Source organism: Sparus aurata, chromosome 17 (assembly GCF_900880675.1).
Source record: "Sparus aurata chromosome 17, fSpaAur1.1, whole genome shotgun sequence".
NCBI classification, from domain to species: Eukaryota; Metazoa; Chordata; class Actinopteri; order Spariformes; family Sparidae; genus Sparus; species Sparus aurata.
The window spans coordinates 29,502,117-29,529,525 of record NC_044203.1 but is presented as its reverse complement, the minus strand read 5'-3'; the positions used below and the strand labels follow the sequence as shown (position 1 = coordinate 29,529,525).

The 27,409-nt window shown below is 39.4% G+C and overlaps 3 protein-coding genes across 6 annotated transcripts in view; 1 reads left to right on the top strand and 2 right to left on the bottom strand.

Moving 5' to 3' along the window:
• The first annotated feature begins 189 nt into the window (after positions 1-189).
• Positions 190-15,509, top strand: LOC115566893 (B-cell receptor CD22). Its single transcript, XM_030392947.1, has 17 exons — positions 190-319; positions 1,282-1,356; positions 1,452-1,880; positions 3,728-4,003; positions 5,783-6,046; positions 6,400-6,663; positions 6,785-7,075; positions 7,803-8,078; positions 9,213-9,488; positions 10,298-10,570; positions 10,692-10,773; positions 10,867-10,924; positions 11,013-11,152; positions 11,356-11,413; positions 13,526-13,620; positions 13,707-13,770; positions 14,777-15,509. Exons 2-17 carry the CDS (start codon positions 1,302-1,304, stop codon positions 15,026-15,028), a joined length of 3,153 nt encoding a protein of 1,050 aa, XP_030248807.1. The 5' UTR covers positions 190-319; positions 1,282-1,301; the 3' UTR covers positions 15,029-15,509.
• Positions 9,534-24,737, bottom strand: LOC115566896 (B-cell receptor CD22-like). 2 transcript variants are annotated; one of them, XM_030392953.1, is made up of 13 exons: positions 24,713-24,737; positions 24,532-24,574; positions 23,646-23,726; positions 22,454-22,822; positions 20,494-20,790; positions 20,146-20,403; positions 19,805-20,065; positions 18,256-18,522; positions 17,860-18,156; positions 17,663-17,753; positions 16,747-16,813; positions 16,237-16,530; positions 9,534-9,560 (listed from the first exon to the last, which is right to left on the bottom strand). In XM_030392953.1, the coding sequence occupies exons 3-13, from the start codon at positions 23,689-23,691 to the stop codon at positions 9,549-9,551; spliced, it is 2,259 nt and encodes a 752-aa protein (XP_030248813.1). In that variant the 5' UTR covers positions 23,692-23,726; positions 24,532-24,574; positions 24,713-24,737; the 3' UTR covers positions 9,534-9,548. The 2 variants fall into 2 exon arrangements, with proteins under 2 accessions (XP_030248813.1, XP_030248812.1); XM_030392952.1 differs by lacking the exon at positions 9,534-9,560 and having other exon boundaries at positions 15,606-16,530.
• A 1,465-nt stretch (positions 24,738-26,202) lies between these two features.
• The window catches only part of phldb3 (pleckstrin homology-like domain, family B, member 3), a 31,422-nt gene continuing 30,215 nt past the window's right edge, over positions 26,203-27,409 (bottom strand). For all 3 annotated transcript variants that reach the window (XM_030392963.1, XM_030392962.1, XM_030392964.1), the window contains one exon: positions 26,203-27,016. In XM_030392963.1, the coding sequence (XP_030248823.1) occupies positions 26,882-27,016 (135 nt within the window). In that variant the 3' untranslated portion in view covers positions 26,203-26,881. The remainder of the gene's footprint in view (positions 27,017-27,409) is intronic.

The following is a 27,409-nucleotide window of genomic DNA, read 5'->3' as shown; positions in this document are numbered from 1 at the left end:
TCTAATAAATAAATGTCAAGTAGTGTGAGGTGCTGTGTGGCTGGTTTGCCCACCCTGAAGAAGCTTTCATTTTTGACAAAGCATCGAATAGAGGAAGTGAGAGGGAGCTCATCTGTATATGCGCTGTAGCGGGCCAGTTGAAGAAGGAATTACCGTATCAACTTCATCAGTAAAACTATAAAAGATTCTCTCTGGTTTGCATGATTGAACATGCAAATGCTCGAAGATTTTGTGTCAACCGTGAAGACTTCCTTTTTTTAAAGAGTTATTCAAGGAGAGTCTATTTGTGGTACGGACTTTAATAAACGATTTCTCTGAGGTAAGAAAAAGATTAGTTTTGTGTCTTTCAGTCTAAAATGTTTCCTCTATTGAACTTCCTAATTTAAATAGTCATCTCTGTCTGTGAAGGTTCATCTCAGTCATTGAGATGTTTTGCCGTCTCTCCAGAGAGAGGAGACTTTTGAATTCTAAGACAAGACTTCAAACTGCATTAAGTTGTTTGTGATATTCAACTCAATCCATCAAAAGTGAGGAGTTTGTTGAATCCACAAGTTTAAAGTGGCATTTATAAGTCATGTGTATTCTGTTAATGGAGCTTACAAAAACACTTAATTTTTTTTACAATAATATGTTTTAGATTTTCGAAGGACAAATAACTAGATCGCTAAACAATGCATCATACTGTTTACAAAAATAAATATAAATACATATATATATATATATATATATATAGTATATATATTGTGATTATATATATTTAGTGATTATGGGTGTACTTGCATGGCTGGTGACGCAGACAAAAGGGATGTCAGAATATGTCAAATAAAAATGATGTGCACCCAGGCCACATTCAAGGTATTTAAAGAATTCTAACCTCCAACTGGAAGCCTTGAAATACAACAAATCTGGGCTCTGCAAAGACACAATATGTACGACTACTAAAAAAAGAAAAGAGAAAAAAAATGTAGCGGCAGTATTTTGTTATGATGCATTTTTCCTCGCAATCTCTTTTCACTACAACTCGATGAAAATGTTGCCAGTTGTGAAAAAGATGTCCGTAGTGCTGGAGAATCCCCCACTACCTCAAAATGACGGAGAAAACAGACCAGACAGTCGTCAGAAAAAGAAAAAGAAAAAGAGGAAGAAGAAGAAAAAAATCAGACTGGCTGATTTGCATCCCAAAACATAAAAACAAAAAACAAAAAAAACACTTGGTAACATATAGTTTACACTAAATGTATAAAATGTTATGTACACACGTGTATTGGTTGTTTGTTTCAGATTTCTCGCTTTTGTGCCGCATGAAGATGAAAACTCGAACAGTCGTGTGGTTCGTGTTTCTGGTCCTGATGAAATGTGAGAATTTTATCACCTCACTATGATAACAGTGTTTGCTTTTCACAACATGAAGTAACAAACATTATCTGATGTTTCCACTTGTGTTTTCACAGATACAGATCTTTCTTGGACGGAACCAACTTACTTTAAACTAGAAGGCAGTAACCTGACAGCTCAAGAGGGCTCATGCATTGAAATCAACTGCAAAGTGACAAATACTAACACAGATAATTTTCCTAAAACTATTTCATCCTGGTTTTGGATGAAGGATAGTCATTATAATGATGACATTGGAGACTTTAATGCCACAATCATTTACAGTACGGATAATAACTCACGCCCTGTCAGTCCAGACTTTGCAGGCAGAGTGACATATAAAGGGTCACCGTCTCAAAACTGGAAATTTTCATCTTCATATTCGCCTCAGTCTTGCAGTATTTCAATCTGCAACCTGAACAAAACTGACAATGGAAACTATTCTTTCAGAGTTGTAGAAAAGCCTCGAAGATGGGCAACCAAGGAAGTTAACCTCACAGTTACAGGTGAGTACAGAAATCAGAACACTGACAGACATCTTAAGAAAATAGAAAGCAATGTATGCAGACATTGGGGTCTCCCTAAAAACTTCTCTGTAGCATCTCAGTCCATGCGCTTAGTGCTCGTTATTTTCACCTCACATCTACATGCATGGAAAGTGATAATCAGCCTCATCACAGCCTTTTTATGAGATTTTTTTTCTGCCTGAAAACCTTTTGGAAATGTAGGCCTTGAGGTAATGTAGTATAAAACTGCTTTATTACACCTCGCTCAGTCAGTGCTGCTGGTTGAATGTGAGATCTATGCAGGTGGCGAGAGTCTGCATATCGCTTGAAAATATGTTTTATGTGTTACACAATTGGACTTTGGAGTTGCAGTTTGTATTCAAGAAAGTTAATAGCATGGATTAAAATAATGAGTCAACGTTCACTTGTGGTCTCACATGGGAAGAGAACAGCTATTAGGCTTAGACAATATCCCAAATTTTATATCGCTATTTTGACATTTTCCAGTTCAAATATCAGGATAGACGATATTATAGTTGTAACATAAAATATAAATATTTTACTTGTAAATAAAAGACTGAAAAACAGAGATATGCTGTTCACCTTTTTACTTCTCTCTCTGTAAGTGACATAATAATATTAAATTAGAATTAGAATAGCGGACGATATGAGGGGCAGCCAGTCTGTCCAGGTGAGAAATAACACTCACTCTTAATAAAAATTTGAATACAGTCAGACTAGTTCCTCTCAGGTAAAGAATCACACAGCTGGTCGATATCCAACATTTTAATAGATATTGCATATGACAACAAATATTGTGATATTCGATTATATTTAATATCAGCCGCGAGAAGACGAGAATGCACATCAGGTGCACATCTCTGTGTGAAACAGGATGCAGGGCGGCGTTCTTGGCAAAATACCAAGTTTTTAGTGGGGTGAGCTGTTCCGGAAGTAGATATGATTGAACTGGTTTGAGTCAAGATTCAAGAACATAATGAAAGTATCATATTAAGAATACATTTTATAGATAGAGTTAAGAAGGTATTGTACAGTTACAAAAATTTGTTTTGTCCAAACTGTGAAAAAGTCATACTGTGATTTCTATAATAGAATATCAAACATACAGCAGCAGTTTAAGAGCTCAAGGGTCATATTTCGAGTCTCTTGTAATAATTGTACATCATGATAACACCTATTTTATAAAATATATGAAAAAAGAATCACATCATTACACAGCTCACCTGCTCACCCTCTTCTATTTATCAGTGGGCTTCTTATACCAAATTGATGGCAAGAAAAGAGATCTCACACAGTCCCATCAGATCTAGTACAGCTGATCTTCTGATCTTCACACTTGTTATATGTAAACACTCAGAAAATTTAAGTTACACAATGAAAAGCAAACCAATAGCAGTGAATATTTATCTTCCTGACTAACACAACCACCTAAAACATAAGTTCTTACCGCTATATGAATAAGAAGCTCATAATCTCATAATCACGAGATCTGTATCTTACAGTTATGTGGAAACTATCTCATGATTGAGAGCTTTCTTTTCAATCACGCAAGAAAAAGCGTTTAATATCAATCATGACTCCAGATCCGTTTTGCTGGATCTCCACTCTGTGTAGATTACCAGCCTTTCAAGATATGAGTCAGTAATTCACTCAGTATTCATCTTAGTAACGAGTGCATATAACTATGAGCACAGAGAGTTTAAGGAAGATAAAGTATCTGCAAACTCAATAGAAATGTTTTGTTTATAGAGAAAGTGTGATTATATCAAAGTGGCTATTATGTAAATTCACAATCTCTGCTCATATTCTCATTTTCATATTTTCAGAAAACCCATGCCTGATCACTTTTGAGAAACCAGCTGTCGTAAAGGAAAAGGACACAGTAACTCTCACATGCTCCACTTTGAGTTCATGTCCTTCAGACCCACAAATTGAAGATTCGACAGCTTCACCCCCAAAGCCTCTAAAAGGAGATAACAAGCAGAAAACCACCACTATCAAGTTTGAAGCCAACTGGACGGATGATGGGAAGATGTTTTCATGCCAAACACAAGACAACAAGGACGAGCATTTGATTCGAAAAGTCTCCCTAACTGTTGAATGTAAGTTCTTGAATGCAGAGTTTATTTATGTCGCATCTACCATTTGATTGATGGGTCGTTTAATACAGGATCTAACATTGCAGTCTAAACTATCAATGTTTTGTGATGTTATAGTATGATTTGTAAACCCAGCAGTAGAAACAGACCTACATTTAGAGTTCTATTGAGTCCAAACTTTAGCGAACAGTGCCAGTAGATGAATCTCCTTTTCAGATCAGAATAAGCGAGCAGATTATGCTTTTTCGTGGTATTAATAAGATGAAAAAATAAAGCAGATTTTTGGCAGTTGTTCTTAATCACTTCATCGTAGCAGTACATGGTAGCACCAAAGTGTCACGTTACTCAACGACATCACTTTTACGACACAGTTTTCGCACTCTTTTTTTTTTTATCAAACTTTCTTGAGGGGATATTCCAGTATTTTTAGACCTGGACCTTATATTTACATGTTTTAGTGTGTAAATGATTCATGATAACCAAAAGTTTGGGGATCAGTTAAGTAGATCACCTCAGCTGGTAGCTGCGACACAGCTGCACTGGCTGCATCGTAATCCTTCCAGGCAACGTCAGTCGTGTCCATTAGAAATACTTATTTTTGCCTCTGACTGAGGTTGTTATTGTAAGCGTCTGGCAACGTTACGGAAACAATCCTTACAGAGATAGTCCTTTTTATTGAATAATAAGATCCTTTTTGTTACCAGAAACACAAGTCTCCCCCAAAGAGAAGTCTTACTGTGAAATCTTGCGAGGTGACTTGTTAAAGTTGTCGCCTTATCTAGATTGTTAAAATCCCCCGAGCCCTCAGTAAGCGTGTCAGGCTTTGAAGCCAGTTTTTGTAGTGTGATTACATCATCACCTGACGCACTGTGGCCTTAAAAGACTTCCTCCCATAAGTGAATATTGTGAAAGAAAAACATATTTTCAACATCATAACCCTCACAAGACGACTCGTTTCACTATCACAGGTTGATCCATTCGGAATAATACAATTGGGAAAGTCTAGAAGACCTGCATGATTATATAATTTCTATCTCCATTTAGGTAAACCAGGCGCTAAACTGGATGTTAGCCTGCTCGGATGTCTGAATTCTTAGGTCCACACGCTGTAAAGGGCTGCACAACAGGGCGGTCGAGCTTTTTCGGCTTTATATATCACTGACCTGCTTTCATAGAAATGATTGGGGAGCCGCCTCCTACGCTGTATCCATGGTCCCATTAAATAGCCATTGTCCAGATCAGATCAACAAAACAGCTGTAACTTCGGAAATAAATTCTTGCTGGCTTTAAGTAAACTCCAAACTCCTCTCTCCAACTCTGACTCACAAGACTTCTCCTTGAGGTGAGACTTCTGTTTTTGATGACAAAATCGGATCGTATCAGGTACTGATCGTTTCCATAATGTTGTCAGACACTGAGAATTACAACCTCAGATAGTCAGCAGCAACCAATATTGTTTGAATGGATGTCACTTTGATGGTCAGAGTCACCATTGCAGCCATGTCGTGGCTGCTAGCTGAGGCGATCTAGTGAGTAACCGTAGGGCCCAGGTTTTAACAATTGGGTACTCCCATTCAATAATGTCAGAAAAGAACACACAGTTACATGTTTGATTTGCTCTGAACTCATATTATTTGTCAGACCCCCTTTAGAAATCTTTACAGAGACCAACAAACACAGTATGGCTCCATTTTTAGTTCTATTTCATTTTGCGATAACCGTCCACCTATGTGTTCTGTATGAAGACCGATTCCTCCTTACTTGTGTTCTATCTATTGACAGATGCTCCTAAAGAGACACTGGCTAGTGTAAGCTCTAACTTCATCAAGGAGGGAGACACTGTGATTTTCACTTGCTCTGCCAAAGGACGTCCTGATCCTGAATTCACCTGGTTTAGAGATAAACAGAAAGTGGAGCCATGGCCAGGGCCTGGGCCAGAACTGAAGATTGACTCAATTAAAGAATCCGAGGGTGGGAATTACAGTTGTGTAGCTCAAAACGAACATGGAAATGCTACATCGAAACCAGTGAATGTAGATGTTGCATGTGAGTAGTTCCTGAAGTTTACTTGAATTAATTTGGTGATTTGTTTTATTCTTAGCAGTTTTTCCTCCTGACACTGTTGTACTGTTTTGACATTTTGCTGTAACACTTTCATTTAAAGGTCCTGTTTGTAAGAAAAGTTGATTTTTGAGTCTCATTCCCGACTCATCAAAAACTGTTGCTTTGGCGTTGTAGGTTGGGTCGGCTGGCATCCCAAAGCATCAAAGTTGGATGAATTGGAAATGAGACTCAACAATCAACTTTTCTCACAACTCAGATCTTTAATCAGCACTGCTGTATTCTTAACTATTCATTTGTGGATCAAACTTAAGAAATATTTAAATCTTTTGTTACAGATAAGCCTCAAGTTGAGTTAAAGATGTCACAAGACTCTGAAGTTAACGAAGGCACTTATATGACTTTTACTTGTAATGTGATGAAAAGCCGTCCAGAACCTCACACCTACTCTTGGTACAAAGATGAAAAACTGATTCCAGAAAGACAGCAGAAAGTTTGGTCTGTTCAGGAAATCCAGCCTGATGACAGAGGCTCCTACAAATGTGAGGCCACTAACACCGCCGGTACCGGAACATCACAAACACATGAAATCAACGTCCGATGTAAGTTTCACAGCTCCCTGTACTGCATGTTTGTCTAAGTTGATTGTTAAGGAGATAAGTGATTCAATCCACTGACTGTATCATCATAGAAAGCATGCTAAAAGTAATTTCTTCATTCCAGACAGGCCAAGGAAGACCGATATCTCCATCAGAGATTCACAAGTACGAGTCGATACCTCCCTCTATTTCACATGTGAGACTGATGCCTATCCTGCCCCAGAGAGTTACTCCTGGTACCGTTACAGCACAAATAAACGGTTTGAGGCATCACGGTGGCAGTCACTTACAACTGGTAACAACATGCTGAATTTGAAGTCTGTACAAAGAACAGATGAAGCATGCTACACGTGCAATGCAACCAACGACGTCGGTACAGGGTGGAGCAGTGGGGAAAAATGCATAACAGTTCTCTGTAAGTAAATCTGTTACACTGAAAATGCTCTGTGATATTTCAGTTTCTCTGAACTTCAACATAAAGACAAGTTTGACAAAAGTCTGCATTTCCACCTGACCAACGCGATTACCCCCAAAATCACCATCTTTTATTATTAAGCTGGAGCCAGCAGCAGGTTAATGTAGCCTAGCATAAGACTGATACATCTGTCCTGGCTCTGTGCGACTGTGACTAATTCCACCTCCCAGCACCTCTTAAGCTTCCAGTAATGTTGTAGTCAAGACAACCTAGACCAAGTCATGACCAAGATGATAAGACCAAGACATTGCTGGATTGAGGTCAAGTCTAAAATCAAGGCAGGACTCAGCAAATGTCAGCAAAGGGGAAAGTCTTGCCCAAATGGAGTGAAATATGGAAGCGTGTCCCTTGTTCTTGGCACCTGTTACATCCTTTTTGCAGCAGGCACTGTTAATATGACCCCTAGCTGCTGTTATCAGAGTTAACCAGCTAATAGCAACTACGTTTAGCAGAAGTTAACGTTTACTCTGGTGATATTCTGCATTGTTTATTTGGAATATGGAGCTGACAGCTTTCCAAATCTTATATATTGCATCTTTAAGTGTTTAACCTTTAAGGACAGAAGTTGAATTCCTGTTCATTGGATGCTGCTGCAATATAATGCAACATGTTTAAAAATGACTGAATTCTTGTGAAAAACAAACATGCATCTGTTTCCTCTCCACAGATCCTCCCACCAATCTCAAACTGTCTATGGATTCTGAGGTCACAGAGGGTCAACTCATTACAATCAAATGCACTGTTGATAGTGCTCCAGTGTCAGATCTTACCCTGACCACACCCAATTCTCCAGATCGGAGTCTCCCTTATTGTTATCCTCCTGTGCCCCCCAACACTCTTTGCTACTTATTTAATGTAACTTCAAACCACGCAGGCAGTTACACCTGCACTGCCAGGAACGACATAGATTACAAAAGAGTCCAAAGGAAGTTGGTGGTTAAATGTGAGTACATTTTCTTTTTGCTAATCAAACAAATCATGTTCAAACCAGAATGTTCCATCCAAGTTATTCATTTAACCTCAGTAGAAAAGCAACTTGATTTCAAATGGCAAAAGTCAAATCTTCATCATCTATGTTTTTCTATGTGAACTGATGTGAGTCATTATCAGTTTTTTGGTTGATGGGGCGGCACTGATTGACTCATATTGTACAAGGGGGTCGACAGAATGGCTTTAATAAAAGCTTAGTAACTACATTGCTTAAGTACTGTACAGCATACTTATCTAGAATTTTGGGGAACTTTAATTTCAAATTAGAAATATAAAATTGAAAAATATTGCAGTTTCTTGATTAGACTATTATATTGCTGCAGTAAAATTACGAATAAAGTAAGGAGTGTTATAAAGTGTAGCATTATTAATGAGAATTTTACTAGTTCTTCCTACATCGAGTGTAATAAATAATTGTAGGAACTTCAAAGGTGTTTGTTGCAGTAGCTAACGGTGCTAATTCTATGTTAACATTGCTAACACCCAGCTAGCAAATGTCAGGGCAGTACAGTGTGGGCCAATACTGTAGAACTCATCCATTTTTTACAACGTTGTAATACTATCTGCTCATAAACTTTGTCAAAAGCTGGAACCAATCATCAGAATTCTCATACAGAGATAAACAAAACAATCATTTTGAACCCGACAAACATTTGAAAAATTATTGATTCAGTCATAATAATATTTTAGGGAATATAAATACTTTTAGTCTGGTTCTTTCTACCTTTCTAAAAGCTCCGTAGGTTTTTATTATTAAAAAAAAAATCTACATGAAAATATCATCAGAATGACCTTTAAGTTTTAGTTTTCACACTGTGTGATTTAATTCAGCACCACCACAAATAGTGGCCTCAAAAATGACCAAAACATGTGATTCACCCTCTCTCCAATTTGTAAGGCAGTGAAACACTGGAATGTACGATATTTTACAGGTGTGCAATCACATCATCCAACACCTACATGGACAGAGACTTACCTTGAACCTGCCTTATTCAAAATGTTATTTTGCAATGATTGTTCACAACGGTTTCTATATATGAATGTTTGACTCTCCTGTTCTTTTCCCGATATTTTTGGTAAAATTCAGATCGTCCAAAAGATGTGAAAGTTCAAGCCTCGCGTGGTTTTACGGTGACTGAAAACGAAACGTTAAGACTGACATGCAATGCCCACTCCCACCCAGAAACTAAGTCTTACAGGTGGATGAAGATCAATGATGGGAAGAGTGAATTCATGAATCATCGTCAGACTCACACCATCACCATACAGTCTGTCAGTCCTTCTGACAGCGGACTGTACAGCTGTGCAGCCAGTAATGAAATCGGGACCGGAGAGTCACAGCCGGCCGAGGTTCACGTGAAGTGTGAGTAGACAGATGCACCGATTCCTTCCTTCCTTCTTTCCTTCTTGCAGCTGTTAGACTTTACAACCGGCACTGCTCCCAGTAGACCACACACACGCACGCGCACGCACACACACACACACACACACACACACACACACACACACACACACACACACACACACACACACACACACACACACACCAAGATTAACATCAAGCTGTGCAATCTCATTATCCCAATTTCTGCACCATGATGTGCAAAGGTGTAAATATTTTTTTTGTTTCTCATTCATGTTGTTTATATTGCTTATAATTGTACTTATTTATTACTGATGTTTTAATTGATGTTATTCTATTCTATCTATTTTTGCTATCCCCTTTTCTTCTGTAATAATGCAAATGTCCCTGTTGTGGGACTAATAAAGGGTTATCTTATCTTATCTTATTTGCAGTAGAAAGACAATATATTCAACCCAATCTCCAGAATAAATGTTAGCCATGTACATTTCTGCTAAATCACAGATAAGATAGACCTGGACTTTTCTTTAGGTTGCAACTTTCTCTTTCTTTAGGTTTAATTTTCTATTTCTCTTTTGTCAAAAGCTGTATTTATACTCTGTGGCGGTTTAGGCACAAAAAGGCATGTTTGGTTAAGGTTAGCATGGCATCATGGTTTGGCTTAATATACCTGTTTTGCTGCCTCAAACAACCACTAGGGATTTTCAAAAAGGACATTTTCAAACTCAACACAGTGAATACAAGGTAACTTTTTTTTGTGTGTGCTGACATTCATGACATGACATTTACTCCTAAATTTCCCTGCTTAGATGCTCCAAAATATGTAAATGTCACAGCAGCAGCAGAGCAGCAGGAGCCTGATGGGAGGAGTTCGGTGATGCTGACCTGCAGCAGCCACAGCTATCCCCGTGTCAAAAAGTATTCATGGTACAGGAAGATGTCAGCAGAGGACAAAAAGGGCGAAAAGGTTTCTGATTGGTCAAGCTACAAAGTGCCCTCAGACAAACCGGGATACTACTACTGCATCGCAGAAAATGACATAGATAAAAAATCATCTGATCCAGTCCAGCTGTTTGTTCACCGTGAGTGAATTCAAGACCACATGTCCATATGTGTACTATATCACTTTAATGCCAGGAGAGATGTTGAAGACACAAAATACATGTTTGCTGTCTTCACACTGATGTTCTCTTCTCACCACAGGGGGCCTGTTGAGGGCCCTGAAGTTCGTCTTCCTTTCTCTGATTATCCTGCTTGTTATTTTATTTCTTGTCATTCTCTATAGGTAAAGTATAAAAAGTAAACACTTTCAATCAAAAATAAATCCATTTCACAGATGATCATGTGTAACTACTGTCGTGTACCTTTATGTTTCCAGGAGGAAAAAATCAGTTCATCGAGGAACTACAAGCAAACAGCCCTGCTTTGGTTTGCTGGTGATGAATCATTTATGCAAATCATTTTCTGCTTCCTTATTGAACAAATCTGGACAAAAATGACATATCTTCCTGTCAACCCATTCAGGTTCGGTGGAACTTCGCCGGACGGAGGAATCTGATAAGGGAGCCCGTCACAGCAGAGCCTTTCAGGAGCAGAGATGACCTCTTGCCAGACCAGCCGTGCCGTCCGAATGCCCAACGACGCCAGCCTCGTCCAGACAGCACGTAAGAGGGCAGCCGCACACACTGTCCCCACCCAGCACAAGGCACAGTCTGTTGTACATGGAGCTGCATGCTGCTGCTGCTCAAAGCATCTATTTAAGATCCTTCAGACATGAATGACACAATGAGAGTCTGCCCTGTCAATTATTAGAGTTGGTCACTGAGTGTGCATGTTTTTATTCTTATTGCCCATTGTTGTTCCACAGGCCTGCACCCAACGGCAACTTTGTTTACTCTAATGTCAATTTCACAGCTGCGAATCAGGTGAGTCAGGCGATGTAAAGCATGTTTTCACAACAACTTTATTAAGAGAGCAACAAATGAAAACAATTGCATCGGGAGACTTTGCAGAAATCACAATTTAAGATGGATGACTGTCAAGTTATTGGCATTTCTTACATGGACAGTTTACCACTTTTACACCAGCACATCACAGCATTTGAAAACAGTCACATGTAGAATGTCTTCTGTGGCACTTTGAACACACTTCATAGAACTATTACTGCTCGTCTTTCAATAAAATGCCTCTATATGACCTACATAAGTAGATGAGAGTGCTATTTCTGTATAGCAACTGTAGTTCTTCCTACCTGTTTCCGGGTCAGGTAAGTTCTGAATGCTTGAGGGCAAGTGAAGATTTTTTCTTTTGGTGATCCATTTTCTACGTCTGATCTAAACTGTTTTCTCTCCCATGTTTATGACTTGAATAAATCCAGAATATCCAGAATACAAAAAAAAAAAATGGGAGACAATTTTTTATTTATTTTCCCCCTGATTTTTTTTTTTTTGCTTCTGTTGTCAAGAATGGAAAAAAAGGGTTTTGCCAGGATAATGTCTTTTTTAATTGTTTTTTATTTTTCCAGCTGTGAAAACATGTGGGGAAAAAATTTGGACAGAAATAATTTCATGTTAGTTTCTTTTTAAACTAAGAAAAAAGAAAAAAAAACATTTGAAAAAAATGTCACGTAATACCTGGTGTAGAAAAAAAAAAGTTTTCCTTTTTTTTTAAACCAAGTAAATTTTTTTTTTTTTTTTATCGGAGTAAAACTGTTTTTAGGAGAATAACTTTTTTCCTCCGGATTTTTTTTTTTTTTTTTTTTGCTGCCTCTATTTTAACTATTGGGCAAAAAATGAAGAGAATTTGAAAAAGATTATCCTAAAAAAAACTTTTTTTCCCTACCAGCTCTCAAGTCATAAACACAAAAGAAAATTTTTCGGGAGAAAATCTTTTTTTTTCCCCTCCGGATATTTTTTTGTTGCCTCTGTTTTCACAAATGGGAAAACATTTTTAAAAATTGAGAGAATTTGAAAAAGATTATCTTGGAAAAACTTTTTTTCCCACCAGCTCTCAAGTCATAAACACAGAAAAAAAGAAAAACGTTTTTGTTTAGTTTTTTCAGGAAGAAACATTTTGTTTTTAATGTGAAACAGAATTAATTTGTGAAACTAAGAAAAAAGGAAGAAATCAAAAACAGCATCTTTTTCCTCACTTGCCCCTCAGGACTTCCATATAGTTTAGTCATGAAGTGGTAAGAATGAATTTAGGAGTCTTGAGTGCTCTGTAGTCTGTTGGTACCGTCTGGCACTAAAATAAAGATTACTTTTGTTTCACCATCGTTATATAGTTATTAATCTTACATAGCCACACATAGACGGACATGAACTCATCAATATGCATCCTGCAAACAGCTGATTTAAGGAGAAAAAAACGTATTCAATACATATTGCATCTTTTTCACTTGCTTTCAAAACAAATGCACACATTAGCCACATCAATATCTTCGTGCCTGGAGGTCGTGGTGCTCATACCACTTTTGTCCACAGGGGTTGCCAGAGTCAACTAAAGGAAAGTTCCTTGTAGCTGCAAAGGTTACAATTTAAGCAGAAATACTGAATGCTTGTAAAAAAAAAACATTTTAATCGGATTTAAAAGTTAACCAGGATTAACATTTTATTTTAAATGACAATAGCAGAACATCCCAAAGGGCGAAGATACAGGGATCTGAAACAATGCAAAGGATAATCAAAATCATCCACATCTACTGTCAGGGCTTCTGGACCTCCATTACATTTCAGTTTAAGATTAACCAACAAATATTAGTGCTCGTAAAACAACTATGCAGACATCTGGATCAGCCCCACCCGTCTAAAATCAATGTATGTCCAGCTCAAAACAACCGGATGTGTCTTTTCGTGATCAAGCTGTAGCTCTGCTCTGTCCTTACTGTTTGTCACAACACTAATCATTCAGTATTCAGTATTGTGGAGCAATGAATCACCAGAAAAAAAAACCCAAAGCTTTCATTTTTGAGCATGAATGAGCTGATTCAGCTGCTACTGTACATTCACTGATGTCTCCTGTCTGCATCTGCTCAGGGTCCCTCTGCACAAAAGCCAGTCAGACAGCAAGATGCACGCACAGCGGATGAGTCTCTCAACTACGCCACTATACACTTTGGAAATGAGAAGATGTGAGAATTTTTTTTTGTGCACAAATACCAGAGTAAGAACTGCTGTACAACACGGTATAATTTCATAATGATGTTTTTTATTGTAGGAACAAACAGGATAAAGCAGAAGTGACTCCTGTGTACGCTGTGGTGACCAAGCCACCTAAAAAGGTCAGAAACCAACGAGCCACAATGTGTCATGATGAGTTTATTGCATTATATTACTGATAGTGTTGCTTAATGCCTAGATCGTACTACTAGTTGAGCTGTAATGTGCCTGTGGTAATAGTAAAGCTACTTTTCTAATATAGATAAAGCAGAAGTTTGTCCTTCTTAGTACATCTGTGTTCCCACGATACTTAAGCAAAGTACAAATACCTTGTTACTGTAATGAAGTAGATTTTTTAGGTATCTTTTTACTTTTACTTCCTACATTTTAATACAGATATCTGTTCTTTCTTCTCTTTACATTTTCTAAACAGGCTTGTTACTTTAGTTTTTTATGTACTTGCAGTGAATTATCGATATTAGATTTATCCTGCGTCAATGCACACAGCCTTTCCAATATCACACGGCAGATTTCAATCTATGAAGATGAAACGATGTAGAAGACGTGACGGGGTAAAACCAGACAGAGAGGGAGACTGGAATGGGGAGAAAAGGCGTGTTGGTGTCTCGTATCTGCAGAGACCATGCAGCCGTGTGTGTAGCTTTTTCGTATTTTTTCATTATGTTGCTCCTCGGGACGCTTTACAAACCCGAAATACGGCAATTTGAGAATGAGACTCAACGATCAGCTATCTTTCTGACGTGTTTACTAACAGCTCAGGCAAATCCTACTGATTCCACCTTTAAGTTTAACAGTCTTTGAGTAATATGACGTGCAGTTAGCTTTGAACAGAAATTGCCTGTGGAAGTGTCCTTCATTACATTTCAGAGCCTGTACTTTCTAGTTTTTTCTTGAATCCTTTTTTTTAAACAAGTATCTGTATTTCTGATTGAGTAAAGAATAAGTGTACTTTTGCCCACTCTGACTATAACAAACAAAATGATTTCCCTAATGAAAAAGTCGTCATAACCTCACAAGCATCAAACATGTGTTTATATGAAGTTTAGCAAAATCCCAGAAACTGTCAAAATACGACACATTGGATATGGTGAATTTTTCTGTGCATAGAAAGAGCAAGAAGACCGAGACTACGAGAACGTCAGTGCAGGCCTGGCAGCCACATCTCCAAATCCACTGGACTCTGACTCTGACACCAGTGACGGTGAGGTGGAGCTAAATTATTCACAGGTGAGGTTCGAGGTGAAGCCTGGACACCAGAGAGCCGGCAGAGACTCCAGCACGAGCAGTGACTCCAGCACGAGCAGTGACTCCAGCACCTCCGATGAAGAAAACACTCAGTACTCTGACATCAAGATCTGAGTCACGGCTACACCCACGCTGTGCCTGAGCCACACGAAATCATGTCTATAATTAATCAAGTTTTTGTTTATTAAAAACGGCTGTATTATTTTTCTGTTGCATAATTTTTTTAATGAGCTTGCAGGAACAAATACCAAACTGGAGGAGAGAAAGTAAGCTTTGGCACTGACATTGTGGTTCGGTGCTAACAGATTTTTGTTCTAACTGCTGAATTATCAACGAAAGTAAGTGTGGCCAAATGTACATATCTGTAAAAATGCAATGACGTTACTGTGAATTCACATGACATGGTTGTGATGTTGTAATGCTGTTGTTTTACTGAGACTTAATTCTGAAATACGCACGTGTAAACACTGTTATATTCGTAAAGCTCCTACACATAATATGCTTCGACTTCAGTGCAAGAAGAAGGGCTAACGCAAACATATTCATCTATTTTAACAAGAAACAAGCATAGCATATTAATAAAGAGTGGTTTTTACACATGTGCACTCTCTTCTTTCACTCTGGTTTCAAATAAATCTGGAGAATTCTAAGACAAAGGTTCTCATTAAATATTTAAAAAAGCACATAGAAGAATAAAAGTCCTAAGTTTAAAGGGAAAATGTTCTGTTATGGTTGATTGTGGGGAGGTTAAAGGTTCATCCCCAGCACGCAGGTGAGCTCTCACAGCTACAGAGAGGTGAAGTCCCGCCCCTTCCTCTGTGTATCATGGGACACATATGATGCCATTATTTTGAAATTGCAATGTTGGGTATAAAATGTATTCACTTGTCATTTTATCCGTTGAGACATTCACATTTTTTGTCTTTCTGTGATTCTCTTTTTGCACAATTCAAATAGAATGAAAAGTTTTGTGCTGTTCATTACCATACATATTTTTTTTTAAAATAATGTCCCATGATGCTCCACTGGAAGAGGTGTGACTTCGCCCCTCTCTGTCATGCGGAAACTACAGAATATTTACATATATAATCATTAAACATTTCTCAGTACAGGGACACAAGAAGGATAAAAGTTACAGTGACAGAATTTAAAAGCTAACCTTGGAGCCAGTGTGTGGCTTTACTTAATGTTGTCTGCAGACTTTACGAGGTCGCTCTGCTGACTGAAGTGGGACATCATGTAGCTGTTTCGAAGCCCAGAATCCTTTGGTTTTGCAGTTAACATCAGTTCCCCTGAAGTTAAGCCAAAACCTTTTCACTGACCTGTCCTATGAGACCATCAGTGTCTTTCTCTTGACCCAGATGAGTATCAGCAGCTGTCTCTCCATTTGTTGCATCTCCTCCCCTGCGTTCCTTGGGCTTCAAACGGATCTGAGCGTACTCCCCGGTCTTGGAGTCCAGGCCTCGGATCTCGCCCTCACTGAGCTTGCTCTCTGAGTTGGCCTGGAGTTTAGCAAAAGTCACGTTGGCGTAGTGGATAGAGTCCTCGTTAGCTGCAGCTTCCTGTTCTACAATGGCTGCATTGGCATAGATCACATCCACTGGTGAAGAGCTTTTCTGCAGGAAAACAAGTGAGCAATTTGTTTCAGTAATGGAGAAGATCATTTTTCTCTTTTGCCAATTAAATGAGATTCGCAATCAGAATCAATCCATTGTAACTCAAATCAATTTAAGCTTGGCAAAGTTAGGAAACTCAATATCAAAATTTCCTGCAACTTTTACTTACTTTAACGGTACTTTTGATATAATTATTGTGCATGGAGATGAACTCACCCCATTAGCTAAAATGTCCGAAGTGTCCACCGGTCCCTTGTCAGGTGAAAGGCTGCCTTTCCTTTTCCTAAACCCAACACAAAAAGTCATTGTTAAATACAGTCACTTCTGTTTGTTAAAGTCTCTCACTGCATGGTCCTGTTTTGCAGTGTTCATGGGTGACTTGCTGAAATCTACAACAACCCTGGTCACTATCCGATCATGAAGCCAACATGGGAGTGCCAAAAGTTGCAGTTCCTTGAATGGACCGGCTCAAAACCATAACAATCCCCAAAGACCCCAATTTAAAACAGCCAACTTTACAGCAGAAATAAACATGTTTACAGCCCGGGACAAAAAATGGTATCAGTCTCTAGGTTTATTTTCCTCGCTTGGTGCCTTGCAGCGAATTATCAATGCAAGAATCAGACAAATGACATGGCTTGCTGTGCTGTTTATTGTACTAACAGATCAGAATGGATGGACAGACGCTGGTTTTTGGTTTTTACGAGCGACCCTGTTAGTGTTAACCGTCCGACAGTTGATGGAGCTGGAGAGCTGTGAAGGCTGCAGCTGTGTGAAGAGCCCGGTGCCTCTGCAGAAATGAACACCCAGTGCAGAGGAAGTCATAGAGTTCATTTTTTAAACTTCTTGGCCTTAAAGGTGTGTTTATCTTTCACTCTCGCTTTTCTGCAGCAGCAAGCGCAGAGCTGCTGAAATCCTCCTAAATTTACTGTAATTCTCTTTTATTTGACTGCTGAATAGAGAGGAAATGTACTTAACGTAGAGGAAGAGATGGGAAAAGAAAACATGGAACAGAACCACAGTCACATTGGCTTTATCTATTATTCTTGGTAGAATTCACACCCTCCTAACAACAACCTTAAAAAAAGGTAACAGTTAACAGTACTGTATAATGTGTTAGCCGCTGTCTCACCTGCAGTAGAAAAGCAGCAGCGGGACACACACCAGCAGCATCCCCAGAGCTCCTACTGCAGAGCCGATCAACAGAGACACAGTGTGGAGACCTGAAAAGTCCCGACAAACCATTTCATCCATCAGTCAAACCAAGGAGGGGCAGATCACACAGAAGAAAAGCCAAGTGTAAATGCAACACTTCAAACATTCCTCTACCTAGCTGAGTTTCACTGGCGGTCACGTTGAACACAACACTATCAGAGCCCAGCGAGTTGATGCTGACGCAGACGAGAGAGGGCATGTGTTCGTCCAGGCGGTACAAGGTGATGACGCTCCTCATGCTCAGGTCTCCCAGGGGAACTTCCTGGATCGGGATGTCCGCAGAGTGATTGACAGGCTCTCCGGCTAACTCCCAAAGCAGGGAGGGAGGGGGGTTCGCCTGGCTGTCACAGGAACATCGGACCTGGGATAAAATCTTGATGCAGCGGGAGGAAAGCAGGATCTCTGGAGCAACTGAGACAGAGGATGAAGTTGGCTATTTGTACATGCTCGGTTAAACTTCCAGGTAAAATCAAAGGCTTGCAGTTCAGTAAAATGATCAATTAATCTCACATGTGACGTCGAAACTGGCAGGCTCTGAGAGTTCAGCTCCGTGGACGTTCAGAGCTTCGCAGTAAAACTGATCCTCTGAGAGTTTGGTCACGTTGAAGGTGAAGTCTCGCTCAGAGCCCACCGGCTCATTTTCTCTGCCCACCACTCGGAACCAGGTGAAGTTAACCGCTGCTGGATTGGCGACGGTTGTGCAGGTCAGAGTCACAGAGCTGCCGTCCTGCACTGGACCGGGGGGCTCGACGGAAACTGAGGTGTTCTTAGGGGGATCTGGAAAAGAAAGAGATGGTGTTTATTCGTTGGGAATGCTCACAGGGCCACATTCAAGAAATGTAACTGACCATATGTGATCTTGAAGTTTACTTATAGACGTTTCCGCAAAAGTAGGAGGATGCCAAATTTATACAGCCGGGCACATCTATCCACTAGCACAGCAACACACCTTCAGTGTTGGCCCTTCGTGGCTCATAATCACAAATCATCTGCTGTGTTTCATTCACTAGCCCCTCCTGACTGAAATACTTCTGTGATGTACATTAAAGGAACGTTATAATGAAAAAAAATATATTTTCTGCAATTTGGCATCCCTCAATGTTTCTGCAGCGCGGCACCACTGTCGTAAATACAGATCTCAGGTCTGTAGCAATTTGTCAGATGTAATGTAGGTGCTAACTACAAACAAAACTGACACCCTTCACCCCAGAGTCTTGCACGGGTTCGGGTACCCGCGGGTACGATGGGTGACCCGCACAATTTGGATGAAACAGGTGAAAAATAATGTCCTGTGTCGGACACGGGTGCGGATCGGGTCGGACACCTAGAGAGCGCGGGTCGGGTTTTGCGATTGTCATTTTCATGGCGTCAGGTGCAAAAAAAAAAAATAAATCATTAGCGACACATCTACAAAAATATGCCTGCATTTCAAAATTATAAGCATGTACCGGTATATTTCATATGAGCTCATTCATGCGTGCTTGCGCCCTCCCAGAACTCCCATTCCCCACGCTGGCTTACTTTCTTTTTTAAAAATTGCGTCTAATTTTGCTTCGGGTGCGGGTCGGGCGTTGGTATTAAGTATGACGGGTACGGGCGGGTGCGGGTTTGCAAAATAAGACCCGTGCAGGACTCTGCTTCACCCTGCTACAAGACACTGAACCATCAAACTGATGTCAAAGATCAAAGAGTGACACAATGTTGCTTTAAATGAATTCTTCATTTTCTTCTGGTTGGAAATGACGTCTCAACACGGACAGAAACCAAACAAAACATCTTCACATAAATTAACTCACTGGCACACATGTGGACCCACAACAGAGCTCAGTGATGATGGGCCACTGACACAGAAAAAGGATTCTGAGGTTGTCACGCTATGCCACAATAAGTTACTGTGCACGCTCCAGACACAGCGACTGAGACTTGGCTCCGGCTCATGTTTGGGTGACCACAGCTGGATATACAGCAGAGCCATATTCTGCATATGAACACACTGGAAACATACAGCTGTGTTGTGTTCAGTGTAAATCAATGTATTCACTGTGTGAGATCAACTTACACTGAATGTCCAGCTGAACGGCAGCTGAAACGTCCTCCCCCTCCGCATTTTTTGCAGCACAGTGGTAGCCGCCGCTGTGGCTAGGGTCGACGGCGTTTATAACCAAGGTGGAGCCAGGCTCCTCATCCTCTTCATCATCTTTGTACCAGGTGTAGTTGGTCACAGGTGGGTTGGCTCTGCTCTTACAGAACAGGCTAACAGAGCTGCCCTCCAGTATTGGACCATCAGGGTCGACGACTACTGCCGTTTCTTTGGGAGAAACTTAAAAAAACAAATACAGGTTTCAGTTCGTGCTGCTGGACCTTATTTATCATCTGCGATTCTGTTTCAATCTGACTTACAGTGCACGTCGATCTGAGTGACGGATGAGTTCTGGGCTCCGTATTTGTTTGCGGCTTCGCAGTAAAACTGGCTGTTGACTTCCGTGACAGTAATCGAGAGCCTGTACTTATATCCCACTGCTGTCACCTGATCTCCATTCACTCTGTACCAGGTGTAGCTGTCCACAGCTGGGTATCCGTTGGTGTTGCAGGTCAGAGTCACTAAGCTGCCCTCTTTCACAGGACTGGAGTAACTGACAGATGTGTTATTTGGAGGATCTGGAAGATAATTTTTGAAATGTAATATGTGAAATAGATGCTTCTGAAACGACAGCCAGACATAAAAAATACATACTCAAACATACTCACAAAAAACATGGAGGGTCAAACTTTTTTTATACTGAATATCTTCATTGCCAGCTTGTCGGTTGTAGAGAACAGTGCACAAGAACTTCTCTTCATTGTGGAGGTAAGAAGCAGTGAAGTTCATCACAGAGGTCACAGATTTGGCGTCCATGCTCTCTTCAATGTCACCTGCACTGGGGGTCCACGTCAGAACTGCAGGAAGAACTGGACAGGCAGAGAGAGCCGAGCAGTTCAGCCTCACTGGAGTCCCTTCCTCCACCTCCAGGCTGGGTGGAGTTATGGTGGGTTTGGGCAGTGAATCTGAGAAGTAAAGTGAGGTAATAGTGAGGAGAGACATCAAAAGATGTGGTTTACATGAATAAGCGCAGGGGCAGAGAGGGAAGTGAAGACACTTTATCTCCATCTGAAATGGTTTTCTCTTTTGTGTTTATGACTGGAGAACTGCTAGGGGAAAAGGTTTGCCAGATAATCTATTCTAGTTTCTTTTCTTTTTTTCATTCTGTGAAAACTTGAAATTTCTTTTGTGAAAAAAATAAAATAAAAAATGTCATGTGTGAAACTGAGTGAAAAAAGGAGTTAGACATAATAGACAAAAAAATATATAATTTCTTTTTTTGCTGGTCTCACAAATTAAATTTTTTCACTGGTTTTACACAGAAAAAAAATCCCCAAAACATTATTTTCACATTTTAACAAATGTAAACAAATTCTCATACAAAACGTTTTTTGCTGGTTTCCCACAGAATTTTTTTTTTTCACTATTCTCACAAATGTAAAAAAAATTATAATAACATTTCTTTTTTGACTGGTTTCACAAACCAGAAAAAAAAAATGCTGGTTTCATACCGAAAAATCTAGTTTGATTTCTTTCACTTGTTCACACAAATACGGAGCCCCTAAAAGGACATGGGGGAAAAAAAAACCAAAACAAACTTTTCTCGGTCTCACGAGAAAAGTTTCTCGTGCTCATGAGAAAAGTATCTCGTGAGCACAAGAAACTTTTCTCGTGAGACCGAGAAAAGTTTTTTTTTTTTTTTTCCCCCCCATGTCCCTTTAGGGGCTCCGTACGTCTTCTTCCTTGATTTAAAAAAAAAAATCAATTAGACTCGGCATTTATTTGGAACTGGGCGGTTATTTACCAAACTATACACCTGCACCCGGCGTTTAAAGGGGACCCTGCAGTTAATTTAAACCCGGCTATTATTTGGTAATTTACCGTAATTAATAATTAGTTCTGGGCTACAACAGCAAAATGAATAGAGAATTAATGGAATTATTCTGCCGCAACATCTTTGATGGCCTATGTATCTGCCTGACTGAGCTTAAAGGTTTTTTTTTTTCCTAGCTTCCCCATATGTCCTGCCCTAGCGCCACCTATGGTTTTCACTGGTTTGAAAAATTTTACTAAATTCTCCTAAAATCTTACTTTTCACTGGTTTGCCACACAAAGAAAAAATCTCCAAAAAATGATTTTTCACTGGTTTCACACAACAAAATTCTCAAAGAATTCTATAAACTGGTTTCACCAATTTTAAAAATAATGCCATAAAAATGTTTTTTTCATTGGTTTCAGGATTATTAGGGTTCTTTTGTTTGTTTGTTTTTTTAAAATTCCATTTTCCATTTTTTTTTTCTAAAAAAAGATTTATTTTTCACTGGCTCACAATTATCCTAGAATCTTTTCTTTTCACTGTTTTGATCAGAAAAAAATTCTCCAAATATTTTTGTCGCTGGTTTCTCTGGTTTCACATATTAAACAAATTAAACCAAAAAAATGTTCCACTGAATTCATGAATTTGAAAAACATAGTGGTTTTACACACACAAGAAAATGTTCAAACATTTTTTTTAATGGTTTCAAAACCATAACCAAATTGTTTTGTTGTAAGAAGAAGATGGATCACCAGAAAAAAATACAAAAAAACTTTGCTTGCCCCCCCGCTTCTGTAGGAAGTAACACAAACCTTTAGTGGAGATTGTGACGTGTGTATGCTGAAAGTTGTACTTCAGATCGTTGTCACACTCCAGTCTGAAGCGATAGGTGTCTTCATGGTTCGATGGCATGTTGTTGAAGATTGTGGTGCAGTCCTTCTTAAGCAGGTCCCCTGTTAGGTTTCCTTGGCGGATGTTTACGCTCGCGCTGTCTCCAGTGAGGCTGGAATCAAACACCGGCGTTAGCTTCCTGCCTTGTCTCCAAATGGCCTTACAGGTATCATCCAGGTATTGATCAAAATCCGAGGGCAGCGTGAAGGAGCAGGGGATGATCACACAGGAGCCACTCAGTCCCTCTACTCTCTCAGGCATGAAGGAGGCCCACTGTTGGCATGAGCTACCTGAGGTGAAACATCATAAATATCAGCAAAGGTTAACACCAAAGTTGTATTACAACAAGTAGTGTGTGTCGCCATACAAAACACCTCGAGAATTATGTACTGTCATTACTGAAGCGGAAACTAAACAGTGTTGAAGGGAAGTGAATTATATATAATTAAAGAAGTAGTTTAACTGCCTTTGGAAGTAGCTCGATGGAAGTTCAACAACAGTTATTTTTTCTGTAGTTTAATAAGTTACCCCTTCTTTTAAAATGTAAGACAACAAGATTTTTTCTTTTTAATGTATTTGTTCTTGAAAGATAATTAAAAATCCTGATTTCTTTACCTAAAAAATATAAATTACACTGCTAACAGTTTTGTCCTCGTGAAAAACCCAAATGGTTTTGGGTCAGCTCACCTGCAAAAAATGAGCAGGCCATAATTTTTTTAATGTTCTGAGTCTGAATTTTGTTGAGTTAAACTTGAACACATTAGCTTTCAAACAGTTGTATGTACAGAGTATTGCTATTTATGAATAAATATTAACTTTATTCATTAAGCACATTTTAAAATGACAAAAATGTTTAATACAACCAAATTAAACAATAAACTAAAGAAAAACTTACTACCCCCAAAAAACAGGATGTCCTAAAGCAGACAAAATCACCGAAAACCAATTTTTAAGAAGTGGGTTATTCAAAGTATCTGGAGAAGTTGTGGCTATTTGAGATGTTGCCTGGGCAGCTACCTCTGGTCTGAAACTAGTAACAGCGGACTTCTAAGATACGTGATTGTTGAGAAGATGCAAAACATCTATAAAGCATTCAAATGTGTAACAGCCTACCTTGAAGTAGACAGCATACAAGGAGAGCCTTTACAGCACCTGTCATGCTTTTTGTCAGGTTGATGATCCTACAGAGGGGTTCTACACACACACACACACACACACACACACACACACACACACACACACACACACACACACACACACACACACACACACACACACACACAATTAATGCTTATATCTTGGTTATCCTCAATTATTATAAATCAGTCATGATAAAATTCTATCCTCAGGCTCGTGGTTTTTGCTGCTGAAAGTGATCCACATAATGGTTTGTACTGTTTTCAAGCTTGTAGCAGTGGAGCAGCACTAGTTAAAGTAGTTTATGAGAGAAAATATATCAATATCACAGTGGAATATTACTCCACCTAACAAATATAAGGCAGTCAGAGTTGAATTTAGGTTGTTTTTTGGGTCTAGAATTTAAAGAAAGATTAAAAATTAAGAGAATTTATTGAATGAAAATGTTCTCTTTACATTATCGCATTAATAATGTGAAGATTAAGTGCTTTTCTACAGTATATTGAATAAGGAAGGTTAAGAACACAAACATGAGACGTTCACTGCTGACAATAAAACTGCTGTTACACTGAAAAATAACCTATGATACAGGCGTATGTCATTGTGTTCGAGTGTGTAACCGTATTAAAGATTTTGCATATGTTTTGCAAAACTGTACTTTGGACAGCAATAAATAGCAACAACCAACAAAGCAATGGAGCAGTAAGGAAGTATTAATTATTAAAGTATTGAAGTCTGGCAAATGATAATGTTTAATGTAATGCACCAGTATTTTTTCTTTTTTAGAATTATTTAAACAGACTTGAATTAAAGATTAAGAGAGAAGTTTGTGACGAAGAAATAAGAATGAATCTCTGTTTACCTTACAGCCAAGAATGATGTTCAGCATACGGTGTCTTTGTTTTCTGGAAAATAAAATAAAGAGATCATATTTTAAATTTAAACACACACCTCCCGGCCGGATTTTGAAGTCAAAGTAAAAACTGTACAGACAATTTCATTTTTAAAAGTGATGAAAAAAAAAAAGAAGTGGAAGGTTTTACCAGCATTGAAGGGTCAGTGGTAATAATACAACTACTGAGTCATGTCACACTGGTCTCAGCTCTTCATAGAGTTGTCGGGGGAGTGGCATTTGGCACAGTAAAGTGGTCTGACTCTCTCGATACTGCAGTCGCCCGAGTCTCTTCAGTCTCTGACCTTAATTCAGTGTTTTATGATTCAAGTTATTAATTATAGACAGAAAGGAAGAAGTGAAAAGAGGAAGAAACAAAACAAAAACACAGTAACACAACCTGGCTACCTGCATATAGAAGTTTCCTTCATGAAAGAAAGCTTGAATACTTTAAAAGTAACACAAGTGATGCTCATATTTAATTAAAATTAAAGGAGATGTATTATGCTCATTTTCGGGTTCATCGTTTCATTTCATTTTCATTTTACATCAGTTTTCTCATACTGTCCAGTGCCGCAGCTCTGAAACGCTCCTGTCTCTTTAAGGATCCCCAGTCTGCTCTGATTGGTCAGCTCACACACGCCTGTCTTCGGTCGGCTTTGTCAAAGTGTTTAGCACATAGACGGAGCAGCTGTGCTTGCTAGTTACAAATAATACAAATATCTCACACGGTGACTGAGTGTGATGTCACAAAGTCACAGAATTAAAGGCGGGGCTACTGACGAGGCGTTTCAAGAGCAGTGTTTGTTTTCTGTGGGAGAGAGGAGCTTCTGTTGGTGTAGAGTTTGACCTTTTTAACTTTAAGGTGTTTTACATGATCAAGACACTAAAACACACTGAAGGAAAGGGGAAACCAGTGGCCATTCTGACTGGATTTCTGAGCCCTCAGCACCCACCATGGTGTTCATGAGAAATGTTGAAAGCAGACAGACAAGTGTTAGCTAAGAGGTGAAAAAGAAATTGAATGTGACAGCTGTGCAAGTTTCTATGGTTGGCTTTTACCACAAGCACTTCAAACACGAGGAGGAAGTGTTTAAGTGATTTCAAAACTGTCGTGAGAAAAACTGGCAGAATGAAAGACAGTACAGTTATGGTTTGTATTAAAATTAGTAGTAGACTCCATGTCAATTGCAGCAGAATGTTTCAATTTGAGATCCCAAACTAATCTGAAAAGCCATCACTGACACCTTAGCATTATTACACCTGGTTTATTTCTTTTAAAAGACGTAACAGTGAATGTTTTTGACTTGTGCTCTGAGATCTTGGGGCTTCTGGAGACCTGGATTACACCAAAAAAGCCGTATGAAGCCATTTCATGTTTTTCAGTTGTTTAAAACACGTTCCAATATACTTGAAAATTTTTAGAATAATGCTGCAGCGCTGTTTTACTGTGAAGCTCCAGAAACGTTTTGCGGACTACAAAACTTTACCTGACTTTCCATCGGTGCAAGCACGAGTAGGTAATGACTGAATGAATGAATTTTTTTGATTTTGGGTGCAGTGTTCCTTTAAAAAGGTTTCTTGTAGTTTAATGTTGGATATGAAGATTGAAGTGAGGAAGAAAAAGAGGAGACTGAAGCAAACGTTTTATGAACAAACATTTAATAGTGCGTTCATAACGGGGTATACCTTCATTTATTTGCATATCAAACCCATAGAAATTTCGAAATAATAACTTAATTCATGAAAATGTAATTTATGAAAACATAGACACAGGATATGGACAGATTGGTAGAAACCCTTGACAATATAAATCAATCCAACAGCACAAAAAAGAGCTCTCTTAGTACTGAGCTGTTATATTTGACTGCATTATAAATTTGCAAGTGTTCCTATTATTGTGTCCACCCCCTGCCGGTATGTGCTGTAGTGTACTGCAGTCCTGTAATGCTGGACTGTGGCCAGCAGGGGGGGGGCCAGGCTCAAAGAGTGAAACCTCCCAGTAACAGACAGCCAGTGTGCAGGCTGGTGTGATCAGCTGTTAGTGGTTTGCAGATGGTTCAGCGGTGAACCTCCGTCACCACAAGTGTCAATCTCTCAGTAACAGATTCCTCCACCGAGCTCGAGCACATCTGTCCAGCAGCCTGAACCACTGCCCCTCCGTGTCTATTATTCATCCACAGATCCCTGAGTCCAGGTACAGAATCAGTCCCTGAGGTGGATCTCAGCCTCACCGGCCGCCTTACACAGCGGGAAAACAGCTCCGTCCACGCAGTAGCTTCACCTGAGGGTTTTTTTACAGTCTGCGTATACGAAGAGGTCAATAACGGCTGTGCTCGTCTGTTGCCGTGACGATGACGTCCATCCAGATCCGCATGGACACTGAATTGGAGGCCACCAGAAAGAAGAGACGGTCGTAGGTCTTCACACAGAAGGTCATGCTGGGCCGCGGAGACTGAGTGGAAGGCAGACAAAGTGATAATGCGATGAGTCACGATGAAGAAGAAGCTTTCTGACAGGCCTGAGTGGTTTTTAACATCACGCTGATTAACTTGTTCACGATCTCTTGGATCTGACTGGAGAGATTTACACTCTCGCAGCTGAACCTGAAACTTATCACATCTTCTGTCGCAGTTCTGTCTTTACTTTTCTGAGAAGCAACAGAAGAGGCTTCTTTGCTTTACCTTATTTTGTTCAAAGGGTAACTCCACCAAAATTACACATTGAAGTGTGTTTACAGGTCTGAGGGAGAGTATAACTGCAATATGTGAAAAAGTAGTTAAAGTCTGTTGTGGCTCCAGAGGAAGTTACATGTAATCTAACAAACTGCCTCCAGTAATGTCACTCA

Coding starts and splice junctions, on each gene's coding strand:
- LOC115566893 (XM_030392947.1), top strand. CDS start 1,302: ATGAAGATGAAAACTCGAACAGTCGTGTGGTTCGTGTTTCTGGTCCTG. Junction 11,414..13,525: donor ATTTCACAGCTGCGAATCAG/GTGAGTCAGGCG, acceptor GCATCTGCTCAG/GGTCCCTCTGCACAAAAGCC. Junction 13,621..13,706: donor CACTTTGGAAATGAGAAGAT/GTGAGAATTTTT, acceptor TTTTTATTGTAG/GAACAAACAGGATAAAGCAG.
- LOC115566896 (XM_030392952.1), bottom strand. CDS start 23,691: ATGACAGGTGCTGTAAAGGCTCTCCTTGTATGCTGTCTACTTCAAG. Junction 20,404..20,493: donor TTTGACCCTCCATGTTTTTT/GTGAGTATGTTT, acceptor ATTATCTTCCAG/ATCCTCCAAATAACACATCT. Junction 17,754..17,859: donor CGCCAGTGAAACTCAGCTAG/GTAGAGGAATGT, acceptor GGGACTTTTCAG/GTCTCCACACTGTGTCTCTG.